Raw genomic sequence first — 19,888 nt, 5'->3', positions numbered from 1 at the left:
GAGTTCTTATAGTAAAAAGTGCCTTCTTGAGAACAATCAGTCCGGCTTTCTTAGCCCTAGGATTGGTCCAGGACAGCTATCAGTCAGGTGTCAGGCAGTCTGGATGAAGGATGCCAAGTGGTCTAGAGGAGGGGCTCCAGGAAGTCTGGTCATGTCAGGTGGTCTGGATATGTGAGTCTTCCGGGGGCATTCAGAGGGTTATCTGGAGGTCTGGTGTACATCCAGATGCATATTTAGGCATTGACACAGGACTGAAAACTTCAAAACATAAGTTCCCAGGCTGGTCTGGTCAAGAACAGTCTTTCCTCTTGCCTCAACCTTCATAATGTTAATAATTTTGGCATCTTGGTGAAAGTGACTCCATTTTATATATTCCCCCTCTTCACTCTTTCCTTATTTTCCCCTTTAGATCCCAATTTTTCTATCAGACAACACCATAGATCAAACATAACATTCTAAAGTGCCTCATCGCCAGGATGGCAATGCCTTCCCTGGGTCCATCATGTCCCTCAGAGGGGCATATGGGCTAGACACATGCCTGCCATCCTACATCCAGCCCAATATTTGTGCCAATTTTTAGGTTGCAGCATTAGGAAAGGCCCAATTAAGACATTATTATGTGTCAGTTTCAGAAACCAGTCTTGGTCTGGGGAATAGTTCAGTTCAGTTGAACAGTGGTGTCTCATTTCAGGAGGCCGTGATACAGGTGGCACACATAGAGCTATGGTACAAGCAATCAGGTATTTGATTAGAGGTGTCTCTATGGAAACGAAAGAAAAAACAATGGCAATTGTAGAAGCCAGCTATAATCCCAGTTTCTGAGTTGTGAAGGCAGCTAGTTGAGAAGATTTCTAGATGTTTGGCTGGAAGCAAATTCTGATGGACAGGCAGTGATGATCTGATAGATTCTCCTGGTTTGCAGTTTGAGTGTCTCTGGTGATTTTTCTACAATAGGCACAAAGATTGTCAATATATGAGCTGTTGTGGTGATTTCTCTGAAGTTTACGTCAAGTTGTCCCACTTTAGTTTGTGTGGCTTTGGGAAAAGGGAAGCTTTAGTTCTCAATGATTCCAAGTCAGAAGGGTGGGAGAAAAATTGGAAACATCAGTTTGAAGAGTCATAGCCAGATACTGGAGAAAACTAGAATAATTCAGGATCTGGTCCAGTTTACGGGTAGGATCAAACCTCAAAAGATAGTGAATACCACTAGAATCTAATATCCACAAAGGTGTATTACTAAAACATAATTTCTATAAAATGATCGTCATTTTTACCAAAGGTAGACAAATTAAGACTAGTTTGTTTGCAGAATAAGTCTACTTTTAATAAACTTGGCCTGTTATTTACATAGGAACAGCAAGAATAGTAATTAACCATATAGGCTCTTTTAAAACTGCTTTCCTGGAATTTTTCATGAGGAATCTTCATATAGAACTTTAAAACCTCTACATGAGAAAAGCCAAGGCAAGGTCTTGCCATCAGACTTTACTGAAATACTTATAGATTTGGGGGAGTTCCTCTCTTCTCAAGGTCCCCAAAATATCTTGAGGTTCCTGCACCTGTCAAGAAGGGACCTTCATTACTCATCTGGTGAGGCTGCTGGAAATCCTGTAAGGAAGGTACCAGGATGATGTTTCCAAGAGTTTTATTGACTTCCATGAGTCAATCTTAATTCCTTAAAGCTGTCTGGTCATATCTGAGTCCATGCATGTTTTTCTCAAATATGAATTCCAGTCAAAGCCTCAGTAATATAACCAGTTTTCAATTTTGTCCTGTTACAAGAACAGATTCTTATTGAACTTATGCAAATAACAATATTGCCATGAAAATAAGAACACTCACAAGTTTCCAAACTCTGGAGGGATCAAGTGGGGAGAAAAATATAAATGTTTCAATTCTGCTTACAAGGATATAACTTACCAAATTGCTCTAGGTCATAGGTAGCTTAAGAGGAAAATGTTTCCTTATGTTTGGAAAACAAAAAATTAAAGAACCAGTCATATTTCAAATAAAAAGTCATAAAAATGGTAATTGTCCACATCAGTTCATGCAGTCTCATCTTATTGATTCTTGTTGGTCTTGATCCTTTTGTTAGCAGTTTTATGAATCCAATTTTTCCTGAGTTCTGTAAATCCTCAACCAGTTTAAAGGTATGACCTAAAAGCTTATCAGAAACCTGAATTTTCTAGTAAGTGTCAGAGTTCTCTCCAAGAATCTCTCTAAAGATGAAACATACTTTCAAAAAGTATCAGAGTAAAACAATGACTTGGCAAATGACAAACTTAAAATGAAATGGTTAAAGATCTGATTACAATGTTATTGACAAAGAAATTTGCTTTTTTTCTCTGTAACACACAACATTTGAAGATAACATTGTATCAGGACATTGTAGAGTCTTAGAAATTTTATATAATTTCTAGAACATTTATTTTAATAACATATGCATACAAACACAATTATTTCTTATTTGACAATGTTTTCCATGTAATTTTAGCATATCAAATAGGTTAAATTAGCTTAATTTCCCCTTTTTATAAAGAGAGAGCATTTCCTTTGAAATGTTTCAGGAATCCTTCTGAAAAATCTCAAAGTTATATTCGGGTTAAGGAAAAAGACTATTTAATTTTGAAATTTGGGAAGTTTGTCAAATATATCAAAAGTTTTAAAACATTTGGTCAAGTGGGATCATAGGTTGAAACAGTTATCTATTTAATCATGGTGACAAAAACTTCACAAGCAAATACAAAAAGTTAAATAGTTATAAGCAAATTTAACTCTTTTAATATTACGAAGACTTGGTTTACCTAAGCAATAAAAAACCTGGTGATATAGAACATAGGAAATAATTTTAATAAAATACAAAAGTCTTCGTTTTCCCTTTATGATCTCATTAAGAACATACCAATAGTATAGGAAAATTTTGTTCTTTTAACAGAGATAGAAAACCAAATTCTAATTTTGTATCGATGTACTTTTGATATTGAAATCAAGTTAACTTAAATCCATTCCAATCTTAGTTAGCTTGATCATATATAAATTTTTTTCTCAAGATTTTTGTTCCACAAACCTACAACTGTCCTCGTCCCTCTTAGTTTGTCTCTTTTAATACATTCAGAAATAACCAACTTATTAGGACAAACCACTTGAAAAACTTTCTCTCAAAAATGCATTTCTATACTTTATACCTTCTTTTACTGAAAACATGTATTATTTCCTTCCACATTAATTTGAATTATTAACCCTCAGAAACCCTAATTTCTAATGACAACTAAAATTAACCAATTAGCATTCCTTAGATTGGCAAATATATTAATATATTTCATAACCTCTAGAAACATGGGCTCTTTTACTGAAAATATATTTCATAATTTTTAGAAACATGTGCTTCTTCATGTTTCTAAGAACAAAACATATTCATTAACAGATCCAAATTTATCTTTTAGTTTCTCTGTTATAAAAAGTCAAAAGTAGATAAATTTAGAGTACTTTAACAATTAATTGTTTCAATATTTTATCTTATTTGGAAATGATCTAGATATTCAATGAATTTAACTTGACCCATCATTAACTTATCTTGGCAACACTCTGAGGTTTCAAGTTACAAAATGATTGGGAAACTAAGTAGACATGCAATAAAACATAAATATTGCTGAAAAGCTTCCCTAAAATCTTTTAATCCCATCTACATCTATTTATTTTACTTGTTCTCAATAATTATGTTTAGGTTACTTATGAAAATTTCATCACACCGAGTTATTTTTCTTGCTGACAAATTTTGCAATAGAGATAATATGAACTTATTGGACTAATAAACACAGGTAGAATAAAAGTATTATACTTAATTCTGATAACTCTAAAGACATTGTTATTTAACCAAACCAAACTCGAACCAGCTTTAACATCAAATATTCTCCCAGATTATGTGATCCAGAAAAGCATTTTGGGTTAACTTCTATTATATTTTTGAGAACTTTTTACGTAAGTACTTAATTCCCTTAAGCCAATTAAACAGAGCTCTTTTACAAATTAGCAATACCATCCAAAGATAGAAAATACAACACAACACACATGAACATACAGACAGACACAGAGACCTGATAGTTTTGTTTTTAATATTTTAGCCATGAGACAGATATAAGGCAAGAACCCACTAATTCGTTAACAGTTGGAGTTAGTTAAGTTTATTTTAAGGCGTTTTCTTATTACTATTTGTGGAGAAGACAATTAAGATTTGTTATTTGTTCTTGACAAGGAGCCTTGGAGCCAGAACTGTTGTTTGTGCTTTAAAAATGTTTTTTTCTCCTTCAGTCTGAGGAACTGAGGATGGGCTTTTAATTACCTCTCAGACGATCAAAGTTTCTTTTAGAATCTTTTTAGAGCTGTTTTTTGTTTGTTTGTTTGTTTGTTTGTTTGTTTGTTTAAGTTATTTTGTCTTCTAGAAGCTTCTGCAAATCAAAGAATGCATTCTATTGTGCCCTGAGAGGTTTGGTCTAAAAAGGGGCTATGGGGTGAACTGAAAACAAAGTTTTTCCTAAATGGCCATCAGTGTTTTAAATTATTTTAGCTAAGTTGGTCCATTTTATTGAACAGGCAGAAAAGGAGGGACCAAAATGTTTGTACATATAACCAGCTAGAGTTCTGGAGAAAGGAAATTTGGGGGACTTTCAGAGGGTGAAAATCTCACGTCAAAGATAAATTCTCCTGATAGCTGTTAACTACTGCTATACAAAAAAGCCAAAAGAGATGTCAATCAAAAGTCCCAGGTAGTCTGTTTCAATAGATGCCTGTCTAGTGAGATCTCAAGCCCAGTAGTTTATAGTAAAAAGTGCCTTCTTGAGAACAATCAGTCTGGCTTTCTTAGCCCTAGGATTGGTCCAGGACAGCTATCAGTCAGGTGTCAGGCAGTCTGGATGATGGATGCCAGGTGGTCTAGAGGAGGGGCTCCAGGAGGTCTGGTCATGTCAGGTGGTCTGGATATGTGAATCTTCCAGGGGTATTCAGAGGGTTATCTGAAGGTCTGGTGTACATCCAGATGCATATTTAGGCATTGCACAGGACTGAAAACTTCAAAACATAAGTTCCCAGCTGGTAAGCTCAAGAATAGAGTCTTACCTCTTGCCTCAGCCTTCATCACGTTAATAATTTTAGCCTCTTGGTGAAAGTGACTCCATTTTATATATATATATTTCCTATCTTTGCTCTTTCCTGGCCTTTCAGCAGCCACGCCTTGACAAATGCTGCTTCCTCTACCCAAAATGTTCTTCCACACCCCTCCCCTTTATTTTTTCCTGAGTGCAAAAATCCTAGTCATTTTCAAAGCCTAGCTCCCTCCCAAAGTGCTTCTTACGAGAAGCTCTCTCTAATCCTTCCTTCCTCTGGGCTCCCACAGCTCATTGTGGTACTTACGGTATTTCTAACCACATTTCTGTCACAGTTGGTTGTATACCTGTTGTCTTTCTCAGGAGACCGAGTGTTCGCTGGGCAGGGAACTATCAGCTCTCTGTGCCTGTTTCTTCAGTTGTAAAGTGAGGATCTCTACTGTCCTCCTAGGGTTCTTGTGAGGAACAAATGAATTAATGCCTGTAAAGAATGGCACTGATGCCTGGCAGAGTGTAAACACCACATAAACGTTCGCTATCATTAGTATGCACTTCTGTATCCTTAGTACTGGACCGGAGTAGACGTAATATTGTATTGCTATTGCATTTGGTTGGTGTGGGTCTGGAAATTTCCCAATGGCAAAGCCTTAGAGCTGAGAAGCAGGCTGGGGTTTCTTTTTTAGTGGCTTGCTAAGTTATTTATGTAACTCTCATCCCTCCCTCCACCCCAAGCTTTGGGGATAGAAGCCAGGGCCTGTTGAGTAAGAGAAGAAAAAGTAGTCCTAAATTTTCCCTAGTGGTGTGGCTGAAGGGTTGGTGTGATCTGAAGAAAAGACACCTGCCTCAGAAATTTGTTTTTAAAAAATCTTCCCTCAGTTCTTTGTTTAAATGACACTTATCATTTAAAGGAAGGAGTAATATACTTAACCATTACCTCAGAATGCGTCCCACTTTTCGCATAATATCAGGGGAGAGATGAGATATAGGACCACCAAATTATAGAAGAGATGAGGGGTGGGGTGACGAGAGAAGTCTGTTATGAGTGGCTGTTCCCAGAGCTTCCAAAGGCTCATTGGAGGTAAGGGTCCTAGAGAACACTGGATGCCAGTGTGAAAAGGACATACACCGAGATACCCTGTTTCCTGAGATGAGGTTGGTCGAATGGAGAAGCAGGCAGGTGCCGTGGGGAAGGTTCTGGACTAAGACCTAGTTCTCATTCCTCTACTTTCTAGCTGGGTCACTAGGGCCGATTACTCAATCTTTCTGGCTCCCTGTGTTGTGTTTAATGATGGGATCCAACTAAATGAAGTTTGAGTTCCTTCCTGTATTAAGAGGAGGGTGCTGGAGTATGGCAGAATGGCCCTAAGTCTAAATGCATGCATTAGCGCTTTGTGGGTGGAGCCTTCGTTTGCACGTTTCCTTGGCTCTCTAAGGAGCCTGCCAGGCTTCTCCAGAAGGTGTCTGAGCCGCCTACTGTGAAAGCCATCTTCTGGGTGCAGCAAACCAGCCAAGTCTCAACCCTCCGGAAAGGCGGACGGTCCTGGAGGCTGTGTGAGACTGGGTTAGCCTCTAGTGGCCAACGGCCCACAGACACAACAGGGTGAAGCCTCGGCTGTGACAGATGGATCCTGGGAAGCGACTGCTTTTTCTCTGAGACACTTATGGAGCTCTCTTCATTCAAAAGCCTTACATTGGTGCAAGCTGCTTGGGACATTAAATATACTTGACGTTTAAATAGACTACAAGCACTTTCAGATACTCAGTTTGTCTAAACCATTAACAACCCATGAAGTCAGTATGTTATTTCCATTCCCAAAATGAGGAAGCTCAGAAATAGTGACTTGTCCCAATGTTTGGAAACGTAATAGGTTTTGCCACAGAGCAAAGTTTGGTACAAGTGTATACTGGCTTTATCCAGGAAACGTGAATTAGAGAGGGAGAACGAATTTTGGTGTGAGATGACCTCAGTCGCTGGTGTCCCATGGCAGGGGTGGAGTGGAGTGAGTTTGGGAGCCAGAACTAAAACGCCAACCCAGTCATATACTAGTGGAGGGACCTTGGACAAGTTAATGTTCCTTCTCATTTCCCTCATTTGTGAGAGACCGTATCTCAGAGGATTAAATAACATAAAATAGTGTTGAGATGCCTGACATAATTAACAAAATGCAGTGTTCCGTTTCACACTACCTTGAATATGTGGACAAAAATACACGACCTCTTAGCAGTTTTTCATATTTTTCTCTATGTGATTTTCCACAACTTAGTTTCTACTTTCAAATTGACCACATACGGGCTAATCAGTGTTCTTCTGTCTTCCAAAGGCTTGACTGGGGTTCAGATACTTGATCTGAGACGTTACAAAAGAAAACTTTCCGCCTCTGCAGGCTGGCAGGTGTGCTCAGGGGCAATGTACCTTTGCGAGGCTGACTGGCTTTGGGAGTTTTTCCCAGGGGCCTGGCGTCGTGGAGATTTACCCAGCACTGCCTGACTGAGCCTGGCCTGGCTGGGAGGATTACGTTTCATTCAAGGTTGAAATCACTTGAAATTCCCCTGTTCATCCAAAGATACAGAAACAAAAGAAGCAACTCATGGCCTTGCTGAGGTGAAATCTGTATTGTTAGCCAATCTTCCATCTTTTATTTTCTATCTGCCCAAATTAGATCAATCCCAGTAATAGAAGAATCACATGCATATGAATTTTCTTACCTCACACCCCACACACATTTCACCAAAAGATCAAATTATATTTTTACTCTGTCTTTCTCGGTGGAACTTAGAGCTCTATAGACGCTTTGGAGTGGAGAGATGAAATTTTTGTCACTTTCACTTTGAACGTACTAACATTCAGAGGATTCATTCTTGGGTCTGATGCTTGCCGCTAAGGTGGGATGAGGCAGGAGGCCAAACCATTCTTTTTAAATACCCGGCCTAAACACTGTTGGTCACACATGGTCACACACACACACACACACACACACACACACACACACACCAACTGAGGTGATATCCAAATTCTTCAGTTCCTCCTTTCCCTCTTCACCAATCCTTTTCTTATCTTGATGGAAGCTCCCCTGCTTTCTGCATTTCTACTTTACTCCTCAGTAGAGGAAGAAGGTGTTCAGCTACTTCATGAGGAGGTGAAGATTCACCAACAAAAATCATCCTAAACAACTTTTCAGATACGTCTCCCTGAAGTATTTACTTGTTCTCTCCCTGTGTGACCAGCAACACAATGAGTCATCCGTTGGGCTTTAATCCACAGCAGCCTGAAATAACAGCAATACCAGGGCTATGACTTTACACTTTCCATTTTTATTAAAACTCTCACTCCCCTCAAACCCGATTATCTTAAAGCTAATTTTATTCCATGCTTGGCCTTTGAGTTTGTGCTAATCTGAAAATCTGCAATCACCCACTTAAATCAATGCAAGAAGAATTTATCAACTCTCATACATGCAATTCCTTGACAGATTCAGGAAAACTGACTCTCTTTACCCACAGAGAGGGCATTTCTGAAGACAGTGGGATAGAAGGAATCCTCTTTACAAAATAAGAGTTAGGGACAAAGAACTAAATTTATGCTTTTCAATTATACACACACATAATACGGTTATAATGTACATATGAACATATAATTTCTGTGTATGTAAAAATATGATTCCCCAGAGATCTTATCCATATACAGATCTAAGAAACAGAAGAACTAAAATCTAAAGATCAGATATCTCTCTTGGATTGTGGATGCTTAAAAAATATACGCGTATACTTTCACAACGTCACCCTTATCCCCATGGTATTATAAGGTACACAGCCACAGCACTGGCCTAACGTCAATCCCTGAGTCAATCTGTTTCATCCATTTCAGACAAGCACGATGCAATGTCGACACATTCAGAGCCATGCGTCCTTATGTCTTTATTACTAACGCTAGGTGCTGGTTTCCCCCTTCCTCGAGCTTTTTCTGAGGCGCTCCCCCACACTTCTTTGAAAGCAAATTCCAAGCTTGTTGAAGAAGAAACTGACGCACAGCTCAGCACAGTGCTTACACACCTTCTTATTTCCTCCCACTCAAGAGCTGGTACTTGTACCTTTTTCTGGACCCTCTGCCACTGCAAACACGCCTCTCGTAGGTAGACATTCCTTCACATGTGACTCGGAGCCTAAGCCATGCTCCAGATGTCTGAAACTTCTGCAGGTGTCTGTACTGCAACATCTGCTGAATAGAAAAACAAAACACTTGGAGAGGGGTCAATTCCTTTCAGATTTAGCAAGTTTGTAATCAATTATTGCCCATTAAGAAATTTTAGCCACATCTTTCTCCATGAAACAGAAAGAGCCTAAAATACTACCCAGATAGATTTAAAACTACTATCTGGATAAATTTAAAAGCTTTATGTTAATACACAGGTACTTTATCAATCAAAAATATGGCTCTTACACAAGAGAAACCATTTAAATAAGGAAAGCTTGAATGAAATATATCTCTATGCATTCATTGGGCATCTACCTATGCCAAAATTACAAATGAAATAAAACCAAACAAAACCTCTAGGGATAGCTGGACCCAATCATTTATAATTGCCTCACTTTTCTTCTGAACAGACAATTCTTTCCTGTTCCTCTTCTCCTGATTTCTCTTTATTTGGTACTCAGCCGACCACTGAAACACAGCTAGCACCACCCTCCTCCAGGAAGAAGACCCCTGGCCCTCGCTGAGCTCCTTCCCTTCACTCTGTACACTTCCCCCTGCGCCTTACAATTTCAACCTAGTACTGACTTCTCATATGCATGCAACCTTGTTTCCAAATTAGAGAGCAGGGGCTCGCTTCCCCTGGATTGCCATAAATTCATATCCCCGAGTCTTCTTGTAATACGCACTTCATGGAGTTTTGGACACGAACCTACGTGGGATAGGACACAAGCTAAGTCACCCATTCCACCTCATACAACCTGTGGAAGCCAGAGCCCTGAGACTCAAGGTTCATTTAAGGATACAGACGCTTCAAATAAGTAAACTAAATTGGTTTGGGCCCCCAAACCAAGGTCTCGAGTTTTAGTTAATGGGTAGGAGGGAAATGATACACCTGAGAACCTCTGGATTGATTCACAGTTGCACCACTAGCTCATAGGCCCGACTGCAAATGACCTTTTCCGTCCATGCCCTCGTTTATGGTTGGCACCTTTCATACTTTCTTTCTCCAGAACAGTGAACACAGAGCCCTGGCCCTTTGATGGGAAGCATGGAGGCTTTGCTGTATGTTGTCTCAGAATCACTGGCACTCCCAGTGGAGACAGAGTGGGCCTCACCCTCTCCTCATGACTGAGTCTAGAGAATGTGGTGAAGGAGTTCTGTGACTTTTTAACCTGAGTGGTAGTCCAGCCATTGTCCTCGGATGCTTGGGTTAGAGGCAGTGACATTGCACTGATTACGATACATGTGTGGTAACCTGGTATAAGCTGTGCCCAACTCCAAACTCACAAACATCAGCGGACACTTTACAGCAGATTCATTACCGCCCACCCCAGCTTCCTGTTTGCTGGGCCTCCTTTTATCCCCAAGCAGAATCTTAAGATTCCCACTGCTCTCTTCTTTGCCAAGTACAAACAAATACTGCCTTTGACACTAAAATTGTGCCATACAGTAGGGTAGTCCCCCGATTCACGGGGTACATTCCCAGGCCTCCAGAGGATGCCCGAACTGCGGACAGTACAGAACCTTCTGTTTTGTCTTAACAGTAAGAGATTAACAATAAAAAAAAAACTATAACAATATACTGAAACAGAAGTTATGTGAATTTGATCTCTCTCTCTCTGATAACTGAGATGGCTAAGTGACTAATGGGTGGGTATATTGTGGATACTTTAGACAAAGGAATGATTCATGTCCTGGGTGGGATGGAGGGGGACTTGGCGAGATTTCATGATGCTACTCAGAACGGCGCAGGATTTAAAACTTATAAATTGCTTACTTCTGGAATTTTCCATTTAATAATTTTGGACCGTGGTTGACCTCAGGTAACAAACCATGGAAAGTGAAACTGCAGATAAGCAGGACTACTGTATGGGGTTATTTTTCCAGTGCTAGGGATAGACTACATGGATGCATTTTCCAACCCTACGTGGCAGAGGTGCAGTGAGAGAGGTTCATAATCAGGCCTCTAACAGGAGGGCACATAGGAACTTGGGAAGAGAAAGATCTGAGTGCAAACTTATTGTGCCCTTTGCTAGGTGGGTAATTTTGAACAAGTTATACATTTCCGAGTCTGCTATCTCATGTGCCAAATGGGAATAACACTGCCGCCCTCAACAGGGTTGTTGTGAGAAATTTACATAAAGCCGCGGCACACTGCTTCCATATAGTAGATGATGCTCAATAAATTTATTATCCAAGAGTTTGAATTGGTTAGAGTCCATGATTTTTAGTTCACCGTTAACAGTCTTCTCAGAAGAGTCTAGGACTAGAGTTAACAATATACTTCTCCTGTGAGGCTGTTAAATGTCCGCAGAGGTTACTCAGTGGGTAGAAAAGGTAGAGCATGGGGTAGAAGAATGCTGCCTATGCCCCCGCTTCCTTCTGGCCCCAACGTCCCCCCACCTCTGCCGACTAAACCTAATGCCCACTTGTCCACGTGTCCAACCCTACTTCATGAAAATGCCTGTGGTCTTAAAGGTTTTCAAAAACTTAAGAATGGGAAAGTGAGGCCTCACAGGACTATGTATATTCCATTAGAAAAGAAAGGGGGAGAGAGGGGGGGAGGGCAAGAGAGAGAGAGAGAGAGAGAGAGAGGTAACTGCTAGCTACATTTTCTTGTCGTTAGCATTATAGTGGCCTCCACGTGTGGCGATCCCAGTCTGACGAGAAGAAATGACTCGAAGGTCACGAATGGACCTCACTGTCCACTGTGAAAGCTCCTGCAGCACCTTTAGTCCCCAAAGCTTCTTCTCAAAGAGACCACCATCTCCAACAATAGGGGGCATCCCATCAGCCTCACTGGGGGGGATCTTGTGTTCCAGGAGCACCATTAATTCCTCCAACTGATAAGCAAAGGCAGCAACCTGGAGCAGAAGGGTATGTATTGCTTGATGGAAGTCCCCTTCAGCTGGAGTGAAATGCACCCGCTGGTCTTCTAAGAGCCTGGTCAACATAACATGGAAGGCACGGTAAGCTTGGAGGTTCTCCTGGAGCCGCTCTGCCTCCGTCAGCTCACCCCACCGATCAGTGCTTGCCACCGGCACACCATCCACAGAATCCAGGTTGATGTTCTCGTTCAGGCCCTGATGCTTTACCTGGCGGAGGATAAAGAAAAACATCACATCTCCTGGAATCACCCCAACATCCTCACTTACCCACTGGTCCAGAATAACTTTTCCTTCCCACTTCAAACTCCTCCTAGACACTGGAATATTTTACTCATACTGGAGTTCTAAATATTTTAAACATACTTGAAAACACTGGCCACACCTAGGAAACCCCAGAATGTAGCCACTGTAGAATTTCTCTCACTGCCCTCTCCCAATGGTGAGGATAATCTTTAGAGAATTCAGTGGGAATTAGTTAAAAAAAAAAATTGGGACTTCAGAGTCTGATGTCTTACTGGTGGAGCTGTATGAAGCTTTCCACAGGGTCTGGAGTATTTCCACAGCAGGCCTTTCGTGGACTAATGAGGACCTCCCTCTATCAGAAAACCAACCTGAACTCATGGTTAACTCCTTAAGAATATAACACTTCCCAAGTCCTCCGTGAAACTTCTAGGGAACCCTTTGGATAGTGTAGGTGAGCCTTCTACTTAGACCCGTAACACTTTTGATATATGTAATTAAAAAGTAGGTGACCAAAACTTTTTAGGAGAAATTGGTTGGGTTTATACTGCTCTTCTCCCAATTCTATAAACCTTTCATTTACATAGCTCAGAAATTCAGAACAATGTATACAAAGAACCCAAACTTAGAGGGCTCATGGTTAATCTATTCTGGTAGAATTCAGATTGTAGGCAACCAAATAAGGAACATCCTCCAAGACGTAGAGCCAATCCTACCTAGAAGCCCATGTACAATTTCTTACTTAAGGAACTTGTCTCCTCAACAACCTAGAGAAAGAACATAAGGTCATATGAGTTTCCTTAAGGGAAGAAGGGGCCATGTCAAATGATACGTGCCCAATATAGGACTGATTGTATGATTAGGGCTTTCATAATTCGTAATGGGACTGGATCAGAAGAGATGAAGTGAAAACAGACAACAGAAAAATAGGCAACTTACATAAGATTCCGTAAGAGCAGTCAGGTCTGAACGAATCTTCCTTGCTAGCCAGATAGAGCGGCTACAGAGGTCCCGGCGGTGAGGGGTCAGCAGTGGATGCTCTGCGAAAGCCATCCCCTAACTCAACTGTCCCAGGAAACAAGCAAGCTAGGTTTGCTTGTGTCTACACTGGTCCAAATAAGAAATGTGACTCTCAGACTGAATCCACTGGGCATTCTCTCCTAATGGACTTGTGCACCCCACCCCCACCCCTGCCTGACTCAGAGGTGGCAACAAATTCCTGGCTATGGATTTTTGTGTCTGTGGAATCAAAGGCCCCTATTTAATCTTTTTTTCCTGCAGCGTCTGCCTCCATCTCTCTCCTCCACTGAGTGCATAGTGTACTTGTTTTTATGTCATTGTTTTGCTTTTGCTCTTAGCAACAAGGTCACTATCACACTAATCCTCACGACACCCCTGGCTAATGAAATCTATTTTATATACACATAACAGCAGTTCGTTTTATTATCACCTTCCTTGTGCTCCCCATGTCCTTTCTTTTTTTCTATTAGCCTCATATTCAATATTGTTACATAATTATTATTGATATAGCTGCCATTTATTAAGCACCTACCATGGGCAGACATTCTACTAAAGGCTTTAAAGCCTTTATTTGATCTTTAGAATTCTGAGATAAATATTATTTCTCCCATCTTACCTAAGAAATTGAGGCTAAAAGAAATTAAATAATATGCACAAACTCCAATTACTAGGCTCAAAATTGAAATACAGGTTCTTTGATTCTACAGCTGTTTTCCCCACAGACTTTCAAATTTTATTCTCCAGAGAGTTCACATTTTGTTTAAGAAACGAAGTTTATGTGAAACAAATCCTTTAAAAATATCGCTTCTTTTTTTACTCCCATCCTTTTGCTACGTATTTAAAGTTAGTTTAATTTACACTCTGATTAAAAATCAGCTAAGAAAGCATCCCTAATCTCAACCACGGTGCTTTCCTCGTAGCTACAGGATGAGGACGGTACTGTTTAGGCCTGTTCTTTTCCAAAGGAACAGGAAACACCCAACCCTGACTTGGTAACATTTCTAAGGCATTCTCACTCAAGTGACAACATGCTTTTCTTTTTCTTATCGCAGTCATACCACACGCTTAACTAAATTAGAGAATGAGCTGGGCTTTGGAATGAGGGCGTTAAGTTTAAAAGCACTTGGAGAGTGGCTGTTCTGTGGCATTTAACTCAGTAGATTAGAGGATGATGTTAATTAAGAGTTGCAAATTTCAACCTCCAATGAATCAATTAGCTTTCGCGATTTCAGATCATAGACATTGCTTCTAAATTGAAACACATGCCTTCTCTGAGGCCAATTTCCATAGGTAAACAACAAAAGGAGGGACAGAAGGAGAAAGAAATGAGGCCTGGGCAGCTGTCACAGTAGGCCTTTTAAGGTAGAAGGCTTCTATTATTTTCTTTTTTTAAAAATTAGTACTTGACATGGACAAGTGAGTTTTATGAAGAAGCACTGATATTAAATGCTACCCAGGTTTTGCCATTATCAGAGTGAAATTAACCTCACAGCAACCTTACCGTTCTTGCTACTAGATTAACATGGCCACCTTTCCTAGCAGAAGGCTGCTGAAAAACGGGTTTTCCAAATTTGCCAAATGTTCACAGGATCATACGGCATCTCAGCGTTAGAAATCAAGAACTAAATGGAGTGCAAAGTTTACCTGATTCTCAGCAAGAGCAAACAGTATCTGCCACATAAGACCTGCTTGAGGGCACTTGTTTCCTTATTTAGCAGCAGCAGTGTTTTCGCCCTAGGACAACTGTAACTCAGTACAACCAAGGAAGACCAGTTGCTTCCATGAAGACAACTTTTATTTTTCTTCTTTACATATTTATTTTGAATATGCCTTATTTAGAGTAAGAGAAAACAAGGACTTGAAAAGCAGAGTATCCCTTTTATTATAATTTCTTTGTACATAACCTTTTCAACCTAGATTCAGGTAACTAACTACCTGTCTCTCCCATCAAAGGAGAAGGGTCCTGCAAATTACAACAGGCAAAAGGCTTTTAGGAAATAAAGTATTTTAAATTGATCATTACAATTTTTCAATTTTTCTGAGTACATTGGAAAGTGGGAAAAAGACAGGAGAGAAAAATGGTATTTCAAATCACCAGACTGTAATAACCTCAGGTTTAATACACTCTTTATATTTTTTCTCCAAACAGGTACAAAGGAGGTTCAAGTGCTCTATGTGGATGCTTTTCCATACCTTAATATATATATTTTTCACTCCCAGTAATCCCGGCCAGTGTTAATCTAAACTCTCTGAAGCATATTAAGTCAATTATGCAAAATAACTCTGGGCAACCACAAAGGGGAAGCACAGAAATAATGCTTGTATGTCAACTACATTATCAGAATCTAGTAATGTCCAATTCAAGATGGAGAATATGCAGTGGGGAGAAAAGGTTACGGAATTTGAGTAAGAGTAGGAAACGCAGAATTTTAAGATTAAAAGAGCTCCTTGGAAGGACAATGAAGTAAACAGCATGAGGAGCAGAAAGGAAAAACGGAAGAGGGGCCAGTACAAGTTAGTTTACTTATACCAACTCTTTCCTATGCCAGCATCCTTTTCCCAAACAGAAAAAAGAAAAAGTCCACAAAAAACATTTTAAAATGTATTGCAAACTGCTATAATTTATTGAAGCAAATTATAGGCAAATTGTAGCTATGAAGAGGACAAAAAATAGAGGAGAAAGAACATAAAGTTTCTAATCATTAGCAATAACTAATTGTTTTTGGTGGGGAGAGGAGTGTGAGATAGGGAAAAACATATTTTCCTCTATCTCATTTATACATATATTTTTAATGCAGTTTGCTTTTGTGTATGTGGCTAAAATACCTGATGACTAACCAGTAAATGTAATTTATGGACACAAAGGATAAAATAAATGTGACAAAGGTAAATGTGGGGAATAGATGCTAACTAGTGAAATGGTACTAAATGGATTTATATGTATGGGGAACAACTTGCGTTGTTGACCCACCCAATCAATCTTACAATATTTTCAAATCTATCCAACATACCAAAGCCAACTCCAAATCCTTACTGTGGGCAGGAAACATATTCTACACCCCTCCTATCCTTAGTCGATTTTCTACCCCCACGTTGGAGAGATGGCAAATCTGCAACACTCTGAAAAGAAACAATAGTGCATTTAAGGCTGTTCACTGTAGGTGTTTCACTCCCTCTTCCCTGGCATCCCAAACACTGACACTAGTGGGTGTAAAGTAAGCCTCTTTCAGAGATGACATTTTGTTACCCTTCTTTTTGGGAAAAAAATAAATCAAAGAGAAAATTGATAAACTTTGTAGTTTTAGTGTTTTTGAAAAACAAGCTGTTCCTTATTCTGTTCTCAGCAAAACTTCATTCTTTCCAAAAGCCATCGCACATTTCTGACAAACAATGAATAGGGCAAGCCTTGAATTCCATCTTCTGAGGTACACAGAAGGATTAAAAATTGCCCTTTTAATTCCCTAAAAATGAGCCAAAATTGGTTTTTAATCTGGAGTTATGAACTTGCACAAAAACAATACCTGTCTCTCTCATGGACAGTAATAAGCAATCTACCCCACGAAAATTCCTTCTCAAAGGAAGCAGTAATTCCCAGAATTTTAGGGAAAGCCAAAGCTACCGATTAACTTTGTCAATTGAAGCCTTTCCTTTTCTGAAGCGTTATTAAAAGGGAAACAAAACAGAGCAATTTTCTTTGACTTAAAACTGTATGACTCAGCCTATTCCTTCACTAATGTCAATGTCCTTCACTAATTGGGAGCTGGAATGAACCAATGATAAAGCGCAGCAAAAACAAAACCCAGGCCAGGGGCCAGAGTTGGACCAATAGGGAGGTATGTGTAAAGAAATGATGGTGACAAAACAAAAACAAATTCGTAAGAGAAAATCTTTTATCTCTAATTCAGACCCTGGACGACCTTCCTCATCCCCTCAAAATTCCTAAATCTCAATGCTCTAAAACTCACAGAGCACTAATTACCACAAACCTAACAATCTTCCCTAACAAGGCTTCTGAAAAAGCACTAAACTACTGTAGTGATTTTATTAGTGCTGAGGACCAGCTTAAAGGCCACTGGAGAGCTATGATTTTAGAGGCTGGCTGTGCTTCTTCAACCCTATATCTTGCCTTCAAAAGTACCTCTTATGGAAAAGGACCCCATGTCAGAATAATCCACTCTCTCCTAGCCCCACACAAAATAGCAACAAAGACAAAAAAAAAAAAAAAAAAAAAAAATCACTTTCCGTTAATAAATAAGGAATCTCAGGTTCCACAACACAAAAACACACATGTTCAAAGTGCAAATTTCTGCCATTAGTCTGGGACTTTACTCACTGTCTCACTGACACGCAGCCCTGTCCTATGGTCAGAGACACCATGGGGAGGGCAGCCCCCTCCCTGTCGGGGGCCTGCTTCCAAGTAAGTGAGCACCACTAAGAACCACATGGAGGTGTCAGGAGGACTGAGGTGCTGGGGTCAAAGGGGAGGGAGGTGGTCCCCATGTACCCTTCCTTCCTGAAACCCAGTGGGGACTGGAGGAAAAGGGGGTGAGAGATGTGTGCTGTTTTAACAGCTCACCCTGCTAAGGGGCCCTAAAGTGCCAAGTCAAGCTGCCAGCCTCCAAAGATTAGAATTATATGATACTTTTCAGGTAAATGTCTGCAATGGGTAGAAGCCAGAACCACAGGGCAGCAGTAAAGGAGGAGTTTGGGTTTAGAGGACAGTAATATACTAGTTAAGAGTTAAAAGCTGACCCAGAGCACATCAGAGTTGCAAAGTGGAAAAGGGGATCTGCTGATGAGCAGGAAGTCTGCCCGGTTGGAACTGAGTGTAAGGAGAAGCCTCACTTTAAGAGCTTCTTTTTTGTCTGCCTTTCTGGTAAAGGCAACATTGATTTTATAAAGGGGACAGTAGAGGGAGAAGAGGGGATGGGTGTTATGTGTGTGCTGTGATCCAAAATGGAAATAGCAGGCCCTTCAGTTATTTTACTAGATTTTAAATGCTTTGAATTTTTTTTGTCCTTTTTATCTTTTAAGTACAAAGTCTGAGCTGTCCCAGTGTCCAGTCTTCCCTTCTCCTAAGGTCCAGTAGAGTCTGAATCTTCAATCAGAACCTCTGTGGTAGCACCGAGTATGTCCGAGTTCATGACCAGCCCTTCAGCACCCCCACTGCTGCCACTGCCCACAAAGATCTTCCCATCAGCCATCAGGCTCACCCGCTCTGTCCCACTGCAGTATGACTTTGACATCCCTTCCGCCTCTAGCAGGAGGCACTCTCCAGAGGTGGAGTTTCCCAAGGGCTCAGGAAGAAGAGGAAGACCCTGACCATCCGCAGGTTGTGTCAGGGACTCGGGGTTAGTGCCCAAGATATCAGTGCTGGTGATGAGGGCACCCGCGTTGGCGGCCAGAGCTTCAGCAATCAGCACCTCGGGGTGGCTTTTTGCTTTGTGCGCCACTACGCTGTCCTTCTTCTCAAATTTTTTGCCACAGATATTACAAGAGAACTGGTAGAAGGAGTCTGCATCATGCTTCTTCATGTGCCAATTAAGGGATGCCTTTTGCCGACAAGTGAATCCACAGATCTCGCATCTAAGGAGAGTGGAAGAGGAAATGGCTGGTCAGACAGAGAAATAAAGAGAACTCTTATTCAGTCAGGGTGAGAATTCAGAGGTCACATATACAAGCAAAAGTCAGTAACACATACTTCTTGTGAAATATTAGGAAAAGTTACTAGATGGAACACTAATCTGCTTTTTTTCTTGCTTGAAAGAACAGAAGAAAAAGGTCACTAAGTAGCTCCCCCCACAAAAATGCTCACTCTAATTTGGTAAAAGTAAAGAACAGTGGCAGGTGAAATGTTTGTAAAGGGGCTAACCCCCGGGGTATACATCCTTCTCACCCAGACATTCACCAGTAACTACTCACTGTAATGGCTTCTCTCCAGTATGAATCATCCGATGCACTGCCAGGTTGTGGGAACTCTTGAAGGCCCGAGCACAGTATTCACAGATATAATCTCTTTGATCTGAGAAAAAAGATAATGTGGTTAGTGTTCCATTTAGTAGAATCTCCATTTTTTTTCCTGGTTTACAATGAGTAAGCAGATGATTAGGCAGCTCAATTTAGAGTAAAAGCAATACTGTTTTCAATGTATAAAAACTTTGGATAAACAAAATTTTAAAAAGAAATACATAGTTCCATCTTTTTTTTTTTAGTCCATTTATTCAGTATCCTTATGGATGTTAAAAACAAAACAAAATAACAAAACAAAAAAAAACCTAGACAGAAATATGACAACTGAAATCCTAATCTCAATTTTACCAGTAATCCAGATCTTGGATGAATTGTTTTAACAAATAAACAGCTACCTTTTCCATGGATTTGATTCTTTAGAATATTTTCCACATTATCATGAAACCTAAATGCTTATGAATAAACAATCTGGCATTCAA

At 40.1% G+C, this 19,888-nt stretch overlaps 2 protein-coding genes across 6 annotated transcripts in view; both read right to left on the bottom strand.

Annotated features, from left to right (window-relative positions):
- Nucleotides 1–685: 685 nt before the first annotated feature.
- CNTF (ciliary neurotrophic factor) lies at nt 686–13,600 on the bottom strand. 4 transcript variants are annotated; one of them, XM_019718900.2, is made up of 4 exons: nt 13,359–13,600; nt 11,902–12,386; nt 9,188–9,315; nt 686–945 (listed from the first exon to the last, which is right to left on the bottom strand). In XM_019718900.2, the coding sequence occupies exons 1-4, from the start codon at nt 13,470–13,472 to the stop codon at nt 836–838; spliced, it is 837 nt and encodes a 278-aa protein (XP_019574459.2). In that variant the 5' UTR covers nt 13,473–13,600; the 3' UTR covers nt 686–835. The 4 variants fall into 4 exon arrangements, with proteins under 4 accessions (XP_019574459.2, XP_019574460.2, XP_019574461.1 ...); XM_019718901.2 differs by having other exon boundaries at nt 9,188–9,312; XM_019718902.2 differs by lacking the exon at nt 686–945 and adding an exon at nt 8,194–8,365.
- Nucleotides 13,601–15,297: 1,697 nt separating this feature from the next.
- ZFP91 (ZFP91 zinc finger protein, atypical E3 ubiquitin ligase) overlaps nt 15,298–19,888 on the bottom strand; it is a 34,608-nt gene continuing 30,017 nt past the window's right edge. For both annotated transcript variants that reach the window (XM_019718895.2, XM_019718897.2), the window contains exons 10-11: nt 19,362–19,461; nt 15,298–19,025 (exon numbers count right to left, since the gene is read on the bottom strand). In XM_019718895.2, coding sequence (XP_019574454.1) covers nt 18,515–19,025; nt 19,362–19,461 — 611 coding nt within the window. In that variant the 3' untranslated portion in view covers nt 15,298–18,514. The remainder of the gene's footprint in view (nt 19,026–19,361; nt 19,462–19,888) is intronic.

This window comes from Rhinolophus sinicus, linkage group LG06, assembly GCF_036562045.2.
Source record: "Rhinolophus sinicus isolate RSC01 linkage group LG06, ASM3656204v1, whole genome shotgun sequence".
Classification (NCBI taxonomy): Eukaryota; Metazoa; Chordata; class Mammalia; order Chiroptera; family Rhinolophidae; genus Rhinolophus; species Rhinolophus sinicus.
This window is presented reverse-complemented; position numbering and strand designations above follow the sequence as displayed.

Coding starts and splice junctions, on each gene's coding strand:
- CNTF (XM_019718900.2), bottom strand. CDS start 13,472: ATGGCTTTCGCAGAGCATCCACTGCTGACCCCTCACCGCCGGGACCTC. Junction 9,316..11,901: donor AATGCTAACGACAAGAAAAT/GTAGCTAGCAGT, acceptor TTTTCTATTCAG/CAGATGTTGCAGTACAGACA. Junction 946..9,187: donor GGCAGAGGGTCCAGAAAAAG/GTACAAGTACCA, acceptor TGCCTATTGTAG/AAAAATCACCAGAGACACTC.